Source organism: Vombatus ursinus, unplaced genomic scaffold, assembly GCF_900497805.2.
Source record: "Vombatus ursinus unplaced genomic scaffold, bare-nosed wombat genome assembly UNPS02015255.1, whole genome shotgun sequence".
Lineage (NCBI taxonomy): Eukaryota > Metazoa > Chordata > Mammalia > Diprotodontia > Vombatidae > Vombatus > Vombatus ursinus.
The window spans coordinates 9,331,564-9,351,152 of NW_020955033.1; the positions used below are offsets into that span (position 1 = coordinate 9,331,564).

Below are 19,589 nucleotides of genomic sequence, written 5' to 3' on the forward strand. Positions count from 1 at the left end.
ACACACACACACACACACACACACACACACACACACACACACACACACATATCTCCCCCCAGGAGTATGCGTCTTACAAGCAAAGCCAGTTTTCTTTTTTTCTTTTTGTCTTTGTACCCCCAGCACCTGGGCACAGAGCTTGGCACATACAGGTAGCAAGTATTTGATAAATGCTTGATAACTGACTGATTTTAAGAAAACTGAGTAGAATTTCAAGTCCACTGGACTGGTGGTCAGTCACTTAAGTGCTGACCACCAGTTGCCAAGTCATCTGGATCTCACCGAAGGAAAGGCAAAAAGACTTGGGCTTTCTTCCAATTCATGAATTCTCAGGTGATTTCTTGGTTTAGTTGTTTTGATACAATTGTGTTGCCTAAGAGTCAAATGATCCTCAGCATTTCTGGACGTCCTTACTGACTGGAAAGGAAGCAATCACCTTTTTAAAAAAATAGCTGTGCCCTTGGTCACCATAAACTAAGGGAATCACAGGATGTTCTGTCTAATAGGATTTGGCTTCCTTTCAGGGAATGTCCTAAGGCAAATTCTTAAAGCACATTCCCAGATGATTCTTGGATGACCGACTCAATCACAGCACAGTAAATAGCAATGTATGAAACTAGAAGAAAATTATTGCTAACATATAACCAGCAACACATCTTGAATTTTGCCTTAAGGTTTTGGCAAAAGAAACATTTCTATAAATGAAATTAAATGGCACTCACAACTACATATTAGAAGCCCTAGGTCATTGGTGAAACTCAAAGTGACCTCTAATTTCTTAAGCCTGGAGATTGTTAAGCAAAGTAGTAGACTTTGGATTAGCCCAAAGCAGCTTCCTTCCGTAGCTCTGTGAGCCAAGATTTTTTTTTTAAATGACTAGGCACTACATCGGACAGTTTCAATATAACCTCAAATCCTTGTGTGCTTTCATATTGTAAACTCCAATATTTTTGTTTTTGAATATTTTCTTATTCAAGGACTGAAAGAGAACTAAAAAACAAAAACAGAAGTCATCCAGGGAACACCAAAATACTATCTTCAGAGAGCAGCTTTCTTTTCTTGGTCTCTTAATATATAAAGCCAAATAAATGTACTATTCACTTTTCAGCGCAAAACACTAAATGAGTTTAATATGATTTTTGCTTCCTCTTTCAAGAAACTCAGTCTTACAAACAGTATGTCACACAAATTTTGCTGTTAAGCTTAATGTAGACAACTTTGGCTTCTTGGGTTAAGAAAACAATAAAAATAAGGAAAATCATGTTACATGAACAATCTCTCAAAGGGTTCTGATGAAAAATATTTAATGTGGCCCGTGTAACAAGAATTTTTAAAAACACTTTTCATTCAGCATTTTAAGTGTTAAAACTTTTATGACTATTGAATATAACCCCTAAATTTAAATATAGTTATATGAAATCTTAAAGATTTTTATCTTTCTTCAAAAATAGAATTTATTCAATGGAATGAAGAATGGAGAATAGAATTCTTCAAAATAGAATTTCTTCCAAAAAAAGAATTTTAAGGATTATATTATGGTGACATACTTCCTTGATTAATCAATACAACCAAGAAGTACTTGATTACTTAGAAACTCCGGTGAGTCCAAGTACTGCACTAGGCCTTGTGGCACATAAAAATATTTCCGTTAGAGTCTTCACAGCTGATAATGTAGTTGAGAAGATATAATGAACATACATGAAATAATTGGAGAATAAATCAAATATAACTGAATATCAGATTGCATGGTGCAGGCTTGAAATTTTTCCCTAAGGACAGTTTAAAACAGTAGGTGGATATGACACTGTGCTAGGCCCTTACAAAGTATGGCAAGTCTTAGATTAGGATGGGGCTTGGAGTAGAAAAAGATGATGCTGAATTTTCTTGACCATCTCTCTTCATGCTTAAGCAAATTTCTGACTGGAGCTGAGGTGGTTGTGACCCACACAAACTATCTGGAAGGATATTCACTGTTGTTTCTATCAACACTGGAAAGTCTGTGTAGTGACACTAACAGAGAGTAGGGAGATGGGCTCATTCCACCCTTCAATTTGATCACTTTATCCTTAACTGGTTTTTAAGATAATCCACCCTTCTGGGTTTTTGTTTTGTTCCGTTTTGTTTTTAGGAAAATTTTTAGGTATCTAAATAACTTGAGGGTAAAGGCCTCAAATTGGATTGGTGGTGGGAATAAAATGTCACATAATAATCAGTCAAAAGATTCTCCATTTCTTTCATAGCATCCCAGGTGATAAACATTAGTTATTTTAACTCATTCACCCCCTCTATCCAGCTTTTCATGAAGTCCTTTCTTTTTTCCTTTAAATGTCATTTTTGTCCTTAGAAATGTCAACATTTCAAAGTAGAATCATGGAATTGTAAATTTAGAGCATGGGACCATAGAGGTCCCACAGTAGGGCATCTCTAGCACTTAGCATAATGCCTTGCATGTAGTAGGCACTTAATGTTGAATTGAACTGTTACAGCTCATCCTTTCTCCCAGGAAGGGCGAGTTGGGAGCTCAGTTCGAGTCATTCAGCATCCCTGCTCCCATAACACCTAAAAGATTTCCTGGAGCCAGGGTGAGGTGATGGAAGATTTCACTGCTTACAAAGCAAGTCTAATTAAGGTAGTCAGGTGGGGCAGGAGGGAGAAAATCTAGAATCAGATTAAGAAACTACACAAAATCCCTATCCCTTTCTTCCATTTCCTCCACTCCTAGGGAGTCATTCTTGCAAAGCTCAGGATCTTTCTGCATTTTCTTTTCTTCCTGGATATTGAACAGGTCCCTATGGCTAGATGGAGATAATCTCTTCAAAGCCTCTCAGTCTTTGTTTTCAGTTAATTGTTAAGTCTCACCACTGGAAAACCACTCAGCCTTAGCCCAAGCTGCTGGATAATCTGTCTTGGTGTGACCAGACCAGAACTGTCCAGTGAGCTCATCCCACAGTTTTTATTAGTGATATTACCATGCAAAATGAGTAAGATGGGAGGGCTGGGTTTGGGAGTTGGATGAGGAGAGAGAAAAACAGTAAATATTAGAGAACACCAATAATTTGTAATCCTGGGAGAAATTTAAAAATATGTATATATTGAAAAATAATCCTTTCAGGAGATTGTTTTGCCTTCACTGCAAAATTCATGGAACAATTATTTTGCCTTTACTACAAGGTGGATGGAATATACTCATCCAGCTGCAAACATCACAAAAATATACAGTCTGTTTAAAGGAAATGAATCAACAAACTAAATATATTCTATGGTTTGGTATGTGGCAGGAAAATAATAAGTGATGCTGATGCTAAAAAGTAGATGCTACATGAAAAATTAATTGCAGTATTTCATAGATGAGTCACCGAGTTGTTTTAGCAGAATAAATAGATTTTCATTAGGCAAATATGTTTAAATCTAGTGGTATACTTGAGACTTCAATATGATTATACAATTTTCCTTTTTCCTGAAATTTATCTGACACTATATTAAAAATATTTTGGTTACCTTTTTACTATCTCAGTTCTATGTAATACATATGTAGTTTATTCTTCCTTAACCTTAAGCAATCTTAAAGAAAAAAAAAAAATAGGATTGCCATCGACTGACACAAATATAAGGTGGGAATAAAAATATAAGCTTCTCATTTCCCTCCAAGATGCTTTTTTTCTAATTCCTATAACTATGAATTAGTCTCTGATGATAATTCTTCAATTGACACATTTCATTTAAAAATACTGTAGGTATGAAGATTTTTTTCCTCCACAGAAGAAATGTCCTAAGGAGATACAGTATTGGACCATTTTTGTTAATCAGTAACATACTTTTTATCAAGGCACACCTTGTACACTGAGTAAATGGTTTAAATAGGACATCTAACTATTTTGGTGTAGCTTTCATTCTTAAGAGACTGCTGTTCTAGTTACTTTGGGATTTTAAAGCTAAAAGCTGTTTCCTTTATTAAGAATATCAATCCTGTAAAAATTCAAAAGGGATTTTGCTTTTCTGCCACATTACAAGTAACCTGAAATGTCATTCTGAGATGCCAAAGAGTAAATTGAAACAGCATATTTTAGAACAGCCACAGCTGTTCTCCTTATTTTTCTCCTTATTTGCAGAGTATAAACTGAAAACCATGCGGAAATACATGGAAAGCAACTATATAGGATATTAGTGTTCATAATCAAAAGTAACACTGTGAACATCAGAAAGCCTCCCTGAGATGTCATTGCCTCTAGCCTTTTTGACAAATTACCTCCCAGGGCTTTGCCAGGAGGCTGAAGCTAAAGAACAAAGAATTAATGTCTTTTAAGTCTGAGACCCGAAGAAAAAAACCCCAAAGAACAAAAAGCAAAAAATCATCAATTTTTAGAAAACCAAAATAGAATTATACTCTTAATTCTCAATCATAATCTTGGCAAAATTCTGCCAAATAATAATAAACTATTAGAAATAGCAAAAGAAAAAAAAGAACATCAGCCAATGGATGTCAAAATATTAAAAGAACCATCTTTACACATATTTAAAATTTGCTTCTTTCCAAAGCAGAACTGTTTATTTTGATAGATATGTAGGGTTAAGGTTTGGACCTGTGATTTCATTGGTGCAGGGACTCTATCTAGGTAGGTGGTACTCTATACCAATGCAGGTCAGTACTTTCTCAGCAATTTATAGACTTAAAAAGTTGCTTAGAGCATTTTGGGGGGTGGGTGGGGCAGGGAATTTAAGGTCACACAGTCAAAATTGTCAAAGGTAGAACTTGAACCCAGGCCTTCCTGAGTTCCTTTCTTACTACTATAGCATACTGCCTTCTGCATAGGTATGCATGCATGTGAAATGACTGGGAGTTGTAGATCTTCCAAAAAGAAAAGCTTTTAGACCGCATAACATTTTAAAAATGGAGCCTTAAGAACAATCTATGTATTTGTAAACAATAATAAATATAAACAACCCATTTCTTATCAATCCTCTTTCTTGCCTTAACCCTTTATGAACTATGTCCCAAATCTGGTTCACAGTGCATTGATTAAGGTTCACACTTTTCCTTATATGTATCAGGTGTTGTTCAAGACTAAGAGAAGAGTTCTGTATGACTGGAAGCATTATCTTCACTGATAAAAATGAAACTTCCTCATTGCTAAGAGGAATGAGTAATTTGGCTATTTCATGTAAATTATCATTTTTAAGAAATAGTTTTGCCTCAGGAAAAACCAGTACAGTCATGATAATGACGTTCTTAATAAGAAGGCTCCTGTTGGCGTGGTTTTGTTTCAGCTCAAGGGAGTAGAGTCCTCGTGAGTATGGGAAGAGAAAAATGTAGGGAGTGGTTAAAACGTACACATGGCCCAGAGACTGAAAGATACCCCTTTGAGGGCTCATATAAAGGTGTGTCTTTGATCCTTGCCTCACTAATTGGTTCCTTTTGTGAAAAATAATCTCTGGAGAGGGGAGAATGGTAGCAAATATAGCAGAGATAAATAATATAAATCCCTCTATTCTGACTATAATTATCTTGAAATGGAGAAAATTTAATTCGGGTTTCTGCCTAAATAATCTCTTAAGTTCCCCATTTTTAAAAATTCATTTATATAAAAAAGAAAAAATAATTAGACACTGAATGTATAATATTTCAAAATAAAACAGGAAATGAGATTCACGACAATATTTTTGGGTAGAGAGAGCTGGACAAGAAAGATAATAATGATAATAATTAGCATTTCTATGGTTAGCACTGAAGGTTTGTAAAGTACTTTACAAAGGTTATCCCATTTGATCCTCACTACAAACCTGTGTAAAGTAGGTGCTATTATGATCCTTATTTTAAAGATGAAGAAAAGGAGGATGACACGAAAGTAGCTTGCCCAAGATGGCAAAACTGGTAAAGTCTGAGGCAGGATTTGAACTCGGGTCTTCCTGAGGTTTACTCTATTGACTATATACCACTTAGCTAAGAGTTGTTGTTGTTCAGTTGTTTCTGACTCTTTGTGACCCCATTTGGGGTTTCCTCGGCAAATATAATAAAGCAGTTTGCTATTTCCTTTTCCAGCTCATTTTACAGAAACTGAGGCAAACAGGGTTAAATGACTTGCCCAGGGTCACAGAGCTAGTAAGCGTCTGAGGTCAGACTTGAACTGAGGTCTTCCTGACACCAGGCCTAGCACTATATCCACTGCATAACCTAGCTTCCCTGACCTAGCTGAGAGGGGATATTAAAGCTTTTCCTGGCCAAACACAGTATATGCAATTTGGTATTATAGAAACTTCTAGTTGAAAAAATACCCAGAAATTCACCTAAAAGGGATTTTCCTGACAATGAAAGTATCATTTCTGTGAACTATGATAACAATAAAGAGAAGTGTTCCATAAAAAAGGTACAAATCCATTTTCTCCTAAATTAATAAAATTTGAAAGCAAATCTCTATAATTAACATTAGGACACCAATTTTGTAAACTGCTTCTCATCAATATAATCTTATTCAAAATATAAGTGGAAATGCTACAGTTATCAGGTCTAGCTTCTCAAAAAATTTCATCAGCCTCATCTCCCAGGACATTAAAAGGCAAGACAGGATCACTGACAACATGACGAGTAGGACAGCACCTTGTGGGGAGGGAAGGGTGCTGTTTTTGAACTAACAGTAATGATGGACTCTGCAAACTATGTCTTTAACTTAAAACCAAAGGCTTCTGGATACCTCTACTGATTGTATATACATATGAATGACGACACTAGGGACAGCCAGGGAAAACTCTGCAGTCAAGAGATGGAGAGTCTTATATATAGAATAGCAAGGAGGCCAGAGTCACTGGATCAAAGACCAAGGCCCAGCCCCTAATGGGCCTGTGCTAAAGATCAATTCGCTTTGCCCTTGTTAGAGAATGCCTGTATGAAATAAAATTACTGCCTTTGCCTCAGTCTCTGAAAAACCATCTCTAGTACCAGTAAGAAATCTGAAGCCCTTCTGGCCCCAAATAGACTAAAGCAATGCACTCAGCATAATGATTTGAAAATGAACTTCCCAAGAGTGTCATCTCCTCCTATGAATAGGGGTACAAGTGTTGAGGAGAGAGTCAGAATAAGCTGTTGAATGCTGGAGCATCCTCACCTCTCTACTAAGCCAATTGGGAACTCATTTCCTGGCATTCCAGAGAGGTACAAGCTGCCAACCTGCTCATGGGGGGCGAACAGATGGCTTAGAACAAGCTCAGTAGGGTACTAGGTGACCCTATTTTTCCAGTGTATTTCAATTCAATTTTTAAAAATTAATTCAGAAAGGAAGATACATTCCAGCATATAATATTGACTTCACCCTCCTCCTCAAAAATCATCAGTAGCTCCCTATTTGCCATTGGATCAAAAGCATGGAATGATGTCAGAACCACACAGAATATTCTAGATCTTCTACCATTACCCTTGTCTTATGGAAGACAAAAATGAGCTAACTTTCCTATTGGACCTTAGGGGTTCTCCATGATGAAGCCTCATCACACTGATCCAATCTTGTTTTCCAACATATTATCCTCCAGTCTAGTTCTCATTCCATTTGTATTTTTGGTCCTGCCTGGAATAAACGCCTTTCTCCTCTTGATCAACCTAAAAATTATGCTCATTCATCAAAACCCAGCTCAAATCTCATCTCCTCTATAGAATTCTCCTTAACCCCTCCAGGAGTCTGTGGTCCCTTCACCTCTGAGTGTCCATAGCACTCAGTGTCCAGAATTTACCATTTTGTTACATTCTCTAGAGGCGGTTTGGTATAGTGGATAGGGAACTGTAAGCCAAGAAGACCTGGGTTCCAGTCCCACCTACTGGCCATGTGACCCTGAACAAAGCTCTTAACCTCAGTGAGTCCTGGTAGCTCTTTAAGATTAGAAGTTGCAGAATAAGGTGCCAACCTGCATTGACAGAGTTTCCTCACCCTAGAGTTCTCTTCACCAATGAAAATCCTAGGTCTAGTCCCCATCCCTTATTATACTGTCATGTAATTTTCGTGTTATTTCTTGTGTTGGTAGTCTTTTCTCATGAGCCTCCGGAGTGCAGAGACCAGGCATTCTTGTCCTTCTGAATTCCTTAGAATACCTACCACACTACTGTGTACGTAGTATGTGCACAAGATACACCGCTTGAGGGGCAGCTAGGTGGCGCAGTGGATAAAGCCCCAGACTTGGAGTCAAGAGGACCTGAGTTCAAATCTGGCCTCAGACACTTAATACTTACTAGCTGTGTGACCTTGGGCAAGTTACTTAACCCTGATTGCCTCACCAAAAAGCAAAAAACAAAACAAGATACACCACTTGTTTAAATGATTTCCAAATTTAAAATGAGTCAATGGGAAAATGGGGTTTTAGATGGGTATATCAGACAGTCACTGTACATCTATTAAGTGCTTACCGTGTGCAGGTACTGTGCTAAGTGCTGGGAATGCAAAGAAAGGCAAAATATAGTCCCTGGTCTCCAGGAAATTACTGTCTAATGGGGGAGACAATACAAAAATAATTAATGTATGAAAAGCTATTTACAGGACAAATGGGGGAAGAGTCTCAGAAAGAAGGCACAAGAATTTTGGGGGGATCAATAAAAGAAGGTGAGATTGTATCTGGGACTCGAAGGAAGCCAGAAGGCAGAGATGAGGAGGAAAAGCACCCCAGGATGGGGGGCAGACAGTGGAAACGCCTAGAATTGGGACATGGAATATCTTGGTAGAGGAACAGTAAGGAGGCCAGGGTCACCGGATTACAGAGTAAATTGTGGGGACTAAGGTGTAAGAAGACTGGGAAGGTGTCTACCATATTTAGGACATAAAGTAAAGGCTTGGGACATGAAGACAAAAATGAAAAACAAAGATTTTCATTTTCTGGCCCTATGATTTACTGATGGAGGCTACTCCCAGTGAGGAAAGTCTCTGCCAATGCAGAACTACAATTGTCCTGTAACTTTCAGTCTCAGGAAGTTGCCTGGGAGCACTGAAGAGGATATGTGACTTCCTCAGGGTCACCCAACCAGTATATGTCAGAGGCAGGGTGTGAACACTGGTTTTTCCCCGTATGCTACGCCATACTTCCTTTTTACACAGTTGAATGAATGAATGGATGAACAAATGCACACACACATATAAACAAAATACAAAGTAATTTTGGATGATGAGAACACTAGTTACTGGAGAAATCAGGAAAGGCCTCCTGTAGGAAGTGGAATTTGAACTGAGTCTGAAAGGGAGCTCAGTGTTCTTACAGTGAGACTTTGGATGGAAACACACACACAGACACACAGAAATAGAACATATTTTCTTTTTGTCCACACTCAACTTTCTTGGTGAACTTGTTACTTCTCATTGGTTCAACTATTATCTTTATGCAGATGACTCCTTAACTTATACATCTATGCCCAGCCTGTCTCTTGAATTCCAAGCCTGGATAGGCAAATGCTTAATCAAACATCTCCAACTAGATGTCTCATAAGCACATGCCCAAAATGGAACTCGTTCTTTTCTCCTCCAAAGCTTCCCTTCTTCTGAGCTTCCCCATCCTCCCTATCTTTGTCTTCCTTGACTTCTCACACTCTCTCACCCCACCCAATCTGTGGCCAAATCTTGTCATTTCTACCGTCAAGGCAACTCTATGTATCCTCTTCTGTTCACTCACATAGCCATCACTGGTCCAGGTCCTCAACATCTCTCATAATGATGATTCCAACAGCCCTCTAATTGGCCTCAAAAGTTCCTCCCTCCACTCAAATCCATTTCCACCCAGCAGCCAAGTGATTTTCCTAAAACTTAGGTCTGTGTCCCTTCTCCCCTCTACCTCTGCTCAGTAAATTCTAGTATCTTCCTATTACCTCCAAGATCATACATATAGTATGTTGTATGGTATTTAAAGTTCTTTGCAACATGGCCCTTTCCTACTTTTCTAGTCTTCTTACACTTTATTCCCTCCTTGCTTTCTATGGTCTAGGTACACTAGCTTGCTTACTGTTTCTAATATGCAACCTTCCACATCCTATCTCATTCCCAATCTCCAATCCCCCAGTGCTCTCCTTCCTCACTATCACTTCTAACACTCCTTGGCTTCTTTAATATTCAGTTTATATCCTACCTTCTATTGCAGTCCATTCCTGTCTTAGCTGTTAAAACTTCCCTCTCTAAAATTACTTTCCATCTTACTCCATAGAGATCTTGTATGCACAAAGTTTTTCAGTCATTTCAGTCATGTCTGACTCTTCATGACCCCATTTGGGGTTTTCTTGTCAAAGATACTGGAGTGATTTGCCATTTCCTTCTCCAATTCATTTTACAGATGAGAAACTGAGGCAAACAGGGTGAAGTGAGTTGTTCAGGATCATACAGCTAGTATCTGAGGCTAGATTTGAACTCAGGAAGATGAATCTTAACTTCAGGCCCAGTACTCTATCCACTGTGCCACCTAGCAACCCATGAGCATAGTTACATACATGTTATTTCTCAGAAGGTGAGTCTCTGGAGGACAGGGGTTGTTTTTGTCTTTCTTTTTTCCCTGGGCAATGCATGGCATATATTAGAAAATTGCATATATGTGGCATTAACAAATGCTTTAGACTGACTGCTTCAATATATTTCAACACCGACTTTTCTGTATTGATTTTATTCTTTGAAGGGAGGAAAGTTGGCAAAAATCATCTGCAGCAGAACTCTGAATTGAGGACTGATTTTACAGATCTAGTCAATATGGGTAAAGGAGAAATCAGGGTCTTAAGAGCAGAGTCAAAGGCAAATATAATGGAGAAAGAATGATGAAAAACTTCCAGACATAAATATCAGGAGTTTGTTATGCAAATCTTTTTGGTCATTCATTCACAATTTCTTTACCCTCCTAGGGTTCAACACTCCTAGACCTAGGCAGGGGGGTGGGAAGCAGAGAGGGGATTGCAGAGATTTAATAAGACTTGACCTCTGCCCCCAAGGAATTTACAATATACTAGACTGTGTTTAAACAGTCTTTAAAGGAAAGGGATTTGTGATATAGCTGTGCTTTTTATGTACAAACTCTAGAATATAGCTATAGGAAAATCCATTTAATATTTCATCATGTATTATTTTGTTATCCGAATAATTCTGCTGCTACTGTCCACAGTCAGTAACTTTTGTCATGAGAACATGAGATTCTCACTGTTTCCAAAGCAATGATAGCTTACTATTATTTTAAAGCATGATACTAATGAGATCAAGGTGTTGGGTTTGCTTCCGGTGTGGGTGAAGGTAGATTTCTCAGTTCCATGATCATATATGACATCTTTTTTTGGTCACAAGAGAGACTAAGCAAGCATTTGTGGGTGGGTAGCAAATCTGTCCCCTCTAGAAAAATAAATTTAAAAGGCATGTCCTGTGGCTGGTGGACAAATATCTTCATCTTCACATAGGGACCTTGTCTCACTTTAGGATTAATGTAATGTGCATTTTAATATCCTTGTTCAGATTTCTTTTAATACTTTGTCTTCACCCTTCCTTTGTCCTTATCACAGCCTATCTTTGGTTGCACATTTTGTTCTTCCTGTCAGATTGTAAACCCAACAACAGCAGGGCTATGTTTGTTTTTCATCTTTGTATGATCATTCTCTGAGACACACTGGATGTTTAATAAATGTTTCTTGAAATGAATTCATTTGAATGTACCAAACAGAAGAGAAACAAGGGGAAACTGAAAAGGGAGAGAGATGAAAACTAGCAGGTAATTCCAGTTTAAAGCAAATGACTTCTTCACAGTCCAAGTTCAGTTTATGCAAAGGAGTCAGTACTCAATTATCTGCACAGATTATTTGTAGCATATTTTTAAGCAAAGCAAGGTCTTAGTCTACCTGGTCTATAGGAATCTTTCAATTCCTGAGTCATTGCATGCTCAGGAAATTCAAACTAATTTTAATATTAGACTTGTATTTGTTCTCCTATTAACTTAGTATCACGTTCTCTGCTGTTCCTTAGACCCCCCATTCCAAAGTGTCTTTACTCTCCTCAAGATTCCAATGCCAGCAGTCTCTAAGCATTCAATCTCAATAGGTTTCATCACCTATTACATTAATAAGAAGATGGAGGGCACTTGGCATGAACTCTCCATCTCCTCTAAATCTCCAAATGTCCTCAACTATCATTATCTTCCCTCCAGGCTCAGAGGAAGAAGTAAACACTCTTGTTCATGCTAACCATTCCTTCACCTGTAACTCTCCATTCTGTTCCCTTCCTGTCTCAGTCTCAATTGAGACCTAACTCTATTATAAATTCTCTATTTTTCATGCATCTTCTATATCAACCTGTCTGGTTTTTTTTTTGTTGTTGTTGTTTTACCACATTCTACAAACAAGCTATCCTAAAACTGGCTGCCTTCATTTCTGTATACCTTACTCAAGCCCCACCCTCCCAAAATGTTCTGGTCCTACCACACTACTGAAACAGCTTTCTCAAAAGGTCACTAATAACATTCTTATCACTATATTCAAAGGCTTTTTTCCTCCTTTCCACATTCTTAGTTTTTCTGGGGTATTTGACACTATTGACCACTGTGTCCCAAGAAAAATAACCTCTTTCCTCGGACCTCTAATACACCAAACAATCACTGTTCAATTCTCCCCTCTCTGATGATCCTTTATGCCTACAATGGACTGGCTGCCCATCTTTCCCAGCTGAAATCCCTTCCCCTTCCTTCCAGCCCCAATTATGCTGCCTTCGATCTCCTTCATGAAACCTTTACCAGTACAATCTGAAACTGATCTTTTTTATTGAAATATTTTGCCTGCTCCTCTCTTTAGCTCTTATTCTCAAAAAGACAGGTTAAGTTGGATTCAGGGTAACATTTTACTCTTACTTGTATCAGAGTTATTTATAGAAATGTTCTTTTGTCCTACCCAATTGGAATTCCTACTGTATGATTTGTGTCATATCTATCTTTCTATTTTCAGCATCAATCATGATAATTTGATCATAGTAACCACCTAATAAATGTTTGTTAAATTGAAATGAATCAGACTAAACAAACCTGCCACAATAATCATAATACAATGTATTTCACAACCAATATGACTTAGGATCTTTTAATATTTTGAGTAATCTTCACATTTCTTCCTTACATAATTTCCTTTCCCACTTATTGACTCTTACTCTAAGGAATGCGGAGAATTTTTTTTTTAAAAGCAACAAATCTTGTTGTTAGTTGTATTCTGAAAGAAAAGGGGGCACTAAAAAAAGAAATCTACTTATCTACCTAAGTCCTAGGAAGCTCTTCCAAGCCCAATGACTCTGCTGAGATAATGCGGTGTAAACAGATACCACCACTGGTGCAGGAACCTGAAATGCAGGAAAGTATCTTTTGCCAAAGAGGAGAGCAAAGGAGAAGGGCTCCCAAAGCACCCAAATCCCAATAAGTGACAAATAGGTTCTTTTCAGTTTAAATATTTGGCCCCAAATGATAATAAGCTTCTTTTTTATGTATTCTAAGGAAAAAAAATCATTATGCAATACCTCATTTAACAGTGGTCTAAGGAGATCATGCTAACCTTTGTTATGATCCATGCTAAATTAGGCTTTTAGTAAAGTACCTCTTATTCAAGTGATATGCTATGAATAAAGGCATATCAAAAGCTATGTAACAAGGTAAAAAAATAAGGATGGCCAAGTCTATTAGCAGGACTAAGTTTCCCAACTAAGTGCAAATAAAAACTGTTCAGTCTACAGCCTACCATATGATCGTACTATTCTTTCTGGTATTGTTTTAAAAAGATTGTTAGTGTTGTTTGATAGAGTTCATTTAAAAAATTACATTTTGCAAAAAGTTGGCTATCATAATCAACATCTGATGTCAGTTTTCTTTTTATCTTTTAAAAAATAAAAAAGATGATTTCCAGGGGCTAGTGTTTGTTTATAAGGAGAAACATCATTACAGAAACTTATGCTTCTGTACTTACACATTGCAAGTAACAATGTGGAAATCATACACTAGACTTTAAATATATTCATTCTTAAAAGCTTTGAGTATGCAAACAAAGATGCAGTGGGCAGAGGGCCAGTTAATAAATCTCATTTCCCAGTAGCATCTGTGTAAAACATAGCTATGGGGAGTATACTCTCTAGGGAAATCCAGGGCACAACTCATTCTCTCCATGAATTAAAAGTGTCACCCTAGATCACCAATACAGCACTCATTTTTCCTAAGCACTTGTTAAAATATATGGATGCTTAGTATTCATAAATGTGGTGAGTAAGCTGGGAGCCAAGAAGGAGAAACTGACCCAACAGTGGGCAGAAGCTGTGTAAACAGGTCTACACTGTTTAGCAGTGCCATTTTAGGCTCTGCTTTGTTTATGCCAGTTTCTTCTCAACAAAGCATCCTGGGTCTCACTAATCAAGGAACACCATTTTTTGGAGGGGGGCACAACTTGGTGTTCTCATTAAAGCGTACACCTACTCCAGTAATTATTAGCAACAAGGTGGATAGGCAGCTAGATCAAAGAACACATTAGATAATATGCTTAATGCAGTACACCTAAGGCACATATGAAAATAAAGGCTTCTACTGGCCTTAATTTAAAGGCATGGTAGCTTTCCTGAACACTTGGAGAACATGCTAGACAGAGGAAATAGTTTATAGTCCATTAATCAGTTGGTCCTTTTCCTTTCTGATCTGTAAAAACTGGTACCTAGACCTAGGGCTCTTGCTCTATTAGTTCTGGTGATTTTATCTAACCATAAGATAATAAAATCCTCCCCTCTCAAAAATTATAATAGTGAACATTTATAAGTCCTCTAAAGTTTTCCAAGTATTTTGCATATTTTTTTGGATGTTTACAACCAATCTGTGAGTTAGGTGCTATTATTATCTCTACTTTACAAAAATCAAGACAGCTGAGGCCTAGTGAGGTTAAATGTCTTGTCCACGGTCACACAGCTAGGAAGTATCAGAAGCAGAATCAGAATCCAGTTCTTGATGATTCCAAGTCCAACACACCACCCACCATTACATAATGTCTCTCTGTTGCTAAGTTACAGAAATGAAAATAGGGTGAAGGGAAAGGAAGGTAGGAATCGAAAAGATAGTAAAGAGATCAAGAGTTGAAAGCGTTTTTTGGCCCTCATTTAAGGCTGCCAGTCTCCCAACCCTTATCTCATTACTTAGGACTACATCAAATCTCTAGCCAAAGCCGGGTCTTAGCTTGGCTACAGTCAGGCTTTCAACAGACATTTAATGTTTCCTTAGCAATGAATTGAGTAAATTATTCTGAATCTGCAACCCTAAATTGATTATGTAGCAGAGTGCTAAAATGTGTCTTATTTTTACCTCCCTTTCCTATTACTCTTCTTCCTCCTCTAACTCTATCCTCCAGAAGCAGCCAATACTATATATCACACAGGGTCTCCACACTACAAGGCACACAGGATAATGTCAACCTTAAGAGTGTCTTGTATAACCAACCTTCTGACCTATGATATAAATCCTATTATTTCCAGTAAACCTATTGGATATCATGACAATACAATATTCTCAACAACCTCAGCATTTGGCCAGATGAATCTTGTTTATAGGGTTTCTCAGCCCATTACGGGCAGTTGAGAGGAATTGCTGGCCATAATTCAGTGTAAACAAAGATTTGAGTTCACTTTAAAGTGACTGACTATTTAAAATCAAACCTAGCTTTTACATTTTACTTTCCTGCCAAGGGATTTTCCATTTCAACAATTAAACAAATATTTCTTATATTCCATTGAAAATTTCAAGTCAGTTCAAAGAAGTTATAAATTTCTGCCAGGCAATTTCCAATGGCCCATGTGGTAAACGACAGGCTTCCCCTAAAATGAATGTTACATGGTAGGAATTTAAATCATTTAGGAGAAACATAGGCTTCACATCTATTGCCAGTAAGAAAAGTTGAAATAAATAGCTAAACAAAAATCCCAATCCTGGGCTTTTAAATTCCTTTTAGAAACAGAAGCGTTCATATTCAACATAAGAGGAAAGGTAGGGAACAAAAACTCCAAATTTAAAGATATAAAGGCCTCTAGGAGAGAGTCTCAGAAAGTAATACCTAATTTTGGTTTATGTAAGGGCAGAAAAAGTACTTGGAATCCACAAGGATTGCAAGGATTCTGTATTAACATGTAAGTGGGACCCATGAGACATGAGATTTTTGTGACCTCATGGGTACTTTCAAGATGAACTTCCAGTAAGTATTTACCCAACTGTCAGAGATGATAGAGCAGACTTGCTTCTAAGTTTTGAAAAACTTAACAAATAACGCCTTCTTTTAGTTAATCAAATTGTAAGGAAGATGAGTACTCTGATTTTATTTTGTTATATGATTATATTTGTGAACATATTGTACCCAGTATATCTGAATGTTTAGACTGAGACTTTAAAAAAAAAAGCTGTTTCCTGTTGATCCCTGGAAGAAGATGGCTTTAGATGCATGCATGCTCTCTCTCAAAGCAAAAGCATTGTTAGCTGTTATCAAGGTAACTTTAAAAATAACTGTCCCAAGTACAAAAGAACTAGAGAGGAAATATGCCCTAAGGATGTGTTTTCCTTCAGATCCCTCAGCTCAGGCTGGCTACATATAGAACTCCAGCTTCACTCTCTACTACAACATTGTTATCCTTATCAAAACAATGCAAACAATTTTAACGAGCTTATCTACTAAAACAAACGGTCGGATATGTTAATTTGAAAAAGGCTGCTAACTGTATGGGCCAAAGCATTTCATCAAAAAGGCTTCTTTCTATACAATAACCAAAAGCAGCCCCATCCTCAAATCAGATACATGCAAATCCCCAGAAATCACCTCTTACTCTGAAGAAGAATTGAGCCCCCACCCCATATTTAGACCATAAACTCCCATGAAAATGGGGGGTGGGAAGCACCCTGTCTTTTGACGACTGCTGCAGCTCAATTTCTTTCAAAGAAACCAAGGGTTTTGTGCAGCAAATTTTGGTAAACGCCTGACACTATGACCTCTGCTGTCAATCCTTCCACCAATCAGCAAGCAGAATTCTTACAAAGCTCCATCAATCTGGCGGTTTAACATCACAGACTGCAGTTTAATCTAGAGGATTCTATTTTTTTCCCCCTGTGCGCGCACGCACACACACACACACACACACACACACACACACGCCCATTCACACACTAGGCGAGAGCAAGCACACGCCTTTCTGCTCCATCCAGTTTCCCTCTGATGTTATGGGCACAGTTAGCCAATGTCTCCTTAAAACATTTTTTTAAAGAGGAAGGAGGAGAAAGGAAGTGCTGCAGTCTGAATCCCTTCTGAAGGGGCAAAAAAAAAAAAAAAAAAAAATTAGCATGCATTTTTATCGATATGCAAAGGAGGAAAGACAGAGGGGGAGCTCCTGCAGACAGCAAACCTATTCACAAAATGCCTTCCATCTGGCCAATACAAATGGTATTTGAAAATGCTAAACCTCCCGGCATGCTCAAGAGGAACCATTAAAAGAGAAATAAATGATCATAACTGGCTTACATGAAATTATATACACATATATGCACATATATGTGTTAATTTATAACGCAGTCTTAGGAACCATTAAAACAGAAATAAGGATTAGAACTGGCTTAAATGAAATTACATACACATATACACACATGTGTAACTTATAATGCAGTCTTAGGAACCTTTAAAATAGAAATAAATGCTGACAAATGAAATTATGTACACGTACATATAGATGTATAATTTATAGTGCAGTCTTTGCCTTCGTTATATAATCCTCTGCATAACCCCCCCCCCCCCCCCCCCGCCTTGTTGCTGCAGTCCCCAAAGGCAGACACACACACACGCACATGTAACACACACACAGAGCTCTGGCTGGTAATGGCACTGATTGATTACCTGTAAGATCTCTCCCCACGCACTGTGTGCTTCCTGAAAGGAATGATGGTCCCGTTATCCTGGATGATGTCGTTGTTGTTCTCTCCATTTGGGGACAAGGTTTGGGTAGGACCAGGCATTGGAGCTCTCCCAACAATGAAAGCCAGTCTTTCCTTTGCTCCGGTGAGGAAGGTAGGCTGTGTCTGTCTTCCTGTCTCACCCTTCTGCTTTCTGCTACTGCTCCCCTCACTTGCTCACTGCCTGCCTGCCTGCCTGCCTGCCTCCTCCTCCTCCTCCTCCTCCCTGGTTTCCCTCCCTCTCCTCCCCCTCCCTTCTCTCCTTCCCTCCCTCTAGCTTGCTCCTCTCTCTCTCTCCCTCTCTCTCTCTCTCCCTCTCTCTCGTTGCTGACGTCAAACTGCCTGGAGCAGCACCCTGGTCATGTGACAATGTTCTTCACCATAGCAACCAGCTAACTCATCATATCTCCCCAATTCACACGGGGCTACAGGCATGACCACACCAAGACATCCAAACAGGCACCAGGGGAGGGGGGAGGGCAGGGCCTGCATCAGGGCGTGTAAAACACCCAAACCACCTCTCTCCGTCCCACCTCCCCCCAACCCCCCCCCAGCAGACTTGCCTTGTCTGAAAACCAGCTCTTCCTCTAACCATTTCCTTTCCATTGCATACTGAAACTGCAGCTGTGTACACAAAAGAAGGATTCAGGCAATGGGATGTGAGTGTGTGAGTGTGTGTGTGTGTGTGTGTGTGTGTGTGTGTGTGTGTGTAAGTAGGGGGACCTTTTAACTCCTTCATGACTAAGTTCTTTACACCATTAAAATGAAACCCAGGAAAACCCACTATTTCCCTGTAGGCTGCCCTGTAAGCTGCCAGTGGCTAAAGGCAGTTATTAACATTTACCCTTAACACTTTCTTCCACCCAGACAAAAATGAAACCAAAAAGAGCTTAGAACTTAAGAGGAAGGTCTAGTTCCTTCTACTCAACGTTGCATGTTACATTTACTTTGAATTTTGTGGCAAAGGTTGAATGCCAAAGGCACCCTATTTTTACAAAGGGATCCTGAAAGAGCACAATTAGAAAAGTGACCGGCATTTTTGAAATGCACAGCTACCCTGTGCCCCCAGACTCAATTCCCCCAAGGCCAACTAATCTGTATAAATGCTCCCATGCCGGTTTAATCTGTGGCTATTTTCATTTGGGTTAAAGAAAGACCATGCAGCACGAATGCAAAGTTGTGTGTGTTCAGGGAAGGCTCTACAAATACTGAAGACTGAAATTCAAACTGTTTTACGTTCACCATCACCAAAAACCACTCTTGACTGATTCAGTGTTAGTTACTCTGCCTTCTCTCTCCTTATACCCCCTCCCCCAAAAGGGCATTCCCCATCCATTAGATTACAATGCAGTCTCTAAGGATCTCTTCCAGGGAGCAGGCTGTGAATGTTTTAGTGATGCTGTGCTTACTGGAATCAGTGCCTGGGAGAGGCTGGGGAAGATGAAAGGTATTTTTGTAACTAGATAAATAAATATAAGTATGTATATGTGTATATATGCATATGTATATATGTATATGTATGTATATAGGAATGAAATGGCAAGCCACTCATATATATGTGTATGTATAGGTGCATGTATGTATATACATACATATACACATACATACATGAAATGGCAAATCACGCCAGTATCTTTACCAAGAAAACCCCATTTGGGGTCACTAAGAGTTGGTCACAACTGAGC

General features: G+C 38.5%; 1 protein-coding gene across 3 annotated transcripts in view; it reads right to left on the reverse strand.

Annotated features, from left to right (window-relative positions):
- The window catches only part of LOC114031713 (microtubule-associated protein RP/EB family member 2), a 193,017-nt gene that overhangs the window by 82,502 nt on the left and 90,926 nt on the right, over positions 1–19,589 (reverse strand). Inside the window, exon 1 of one of the 3 annotated variants that reach the window (XM_027846869.1) lies at positions 17,849–18,127. The exons of the other annotated variants lie outside the window; for them this stretch is intronic. Coding sequence (XP_027702670.1) covers positions 17,849–17,967 — 119 coding nt within the window. The 5' untranslated portion in view covers positions 17,968–18,127. Of the gene's footprint in view, positions 1–17,848; positions 18,128–19,589 lie in introns of those variants that run through there. 3 annotated transcript variants of the gene reach the window in all.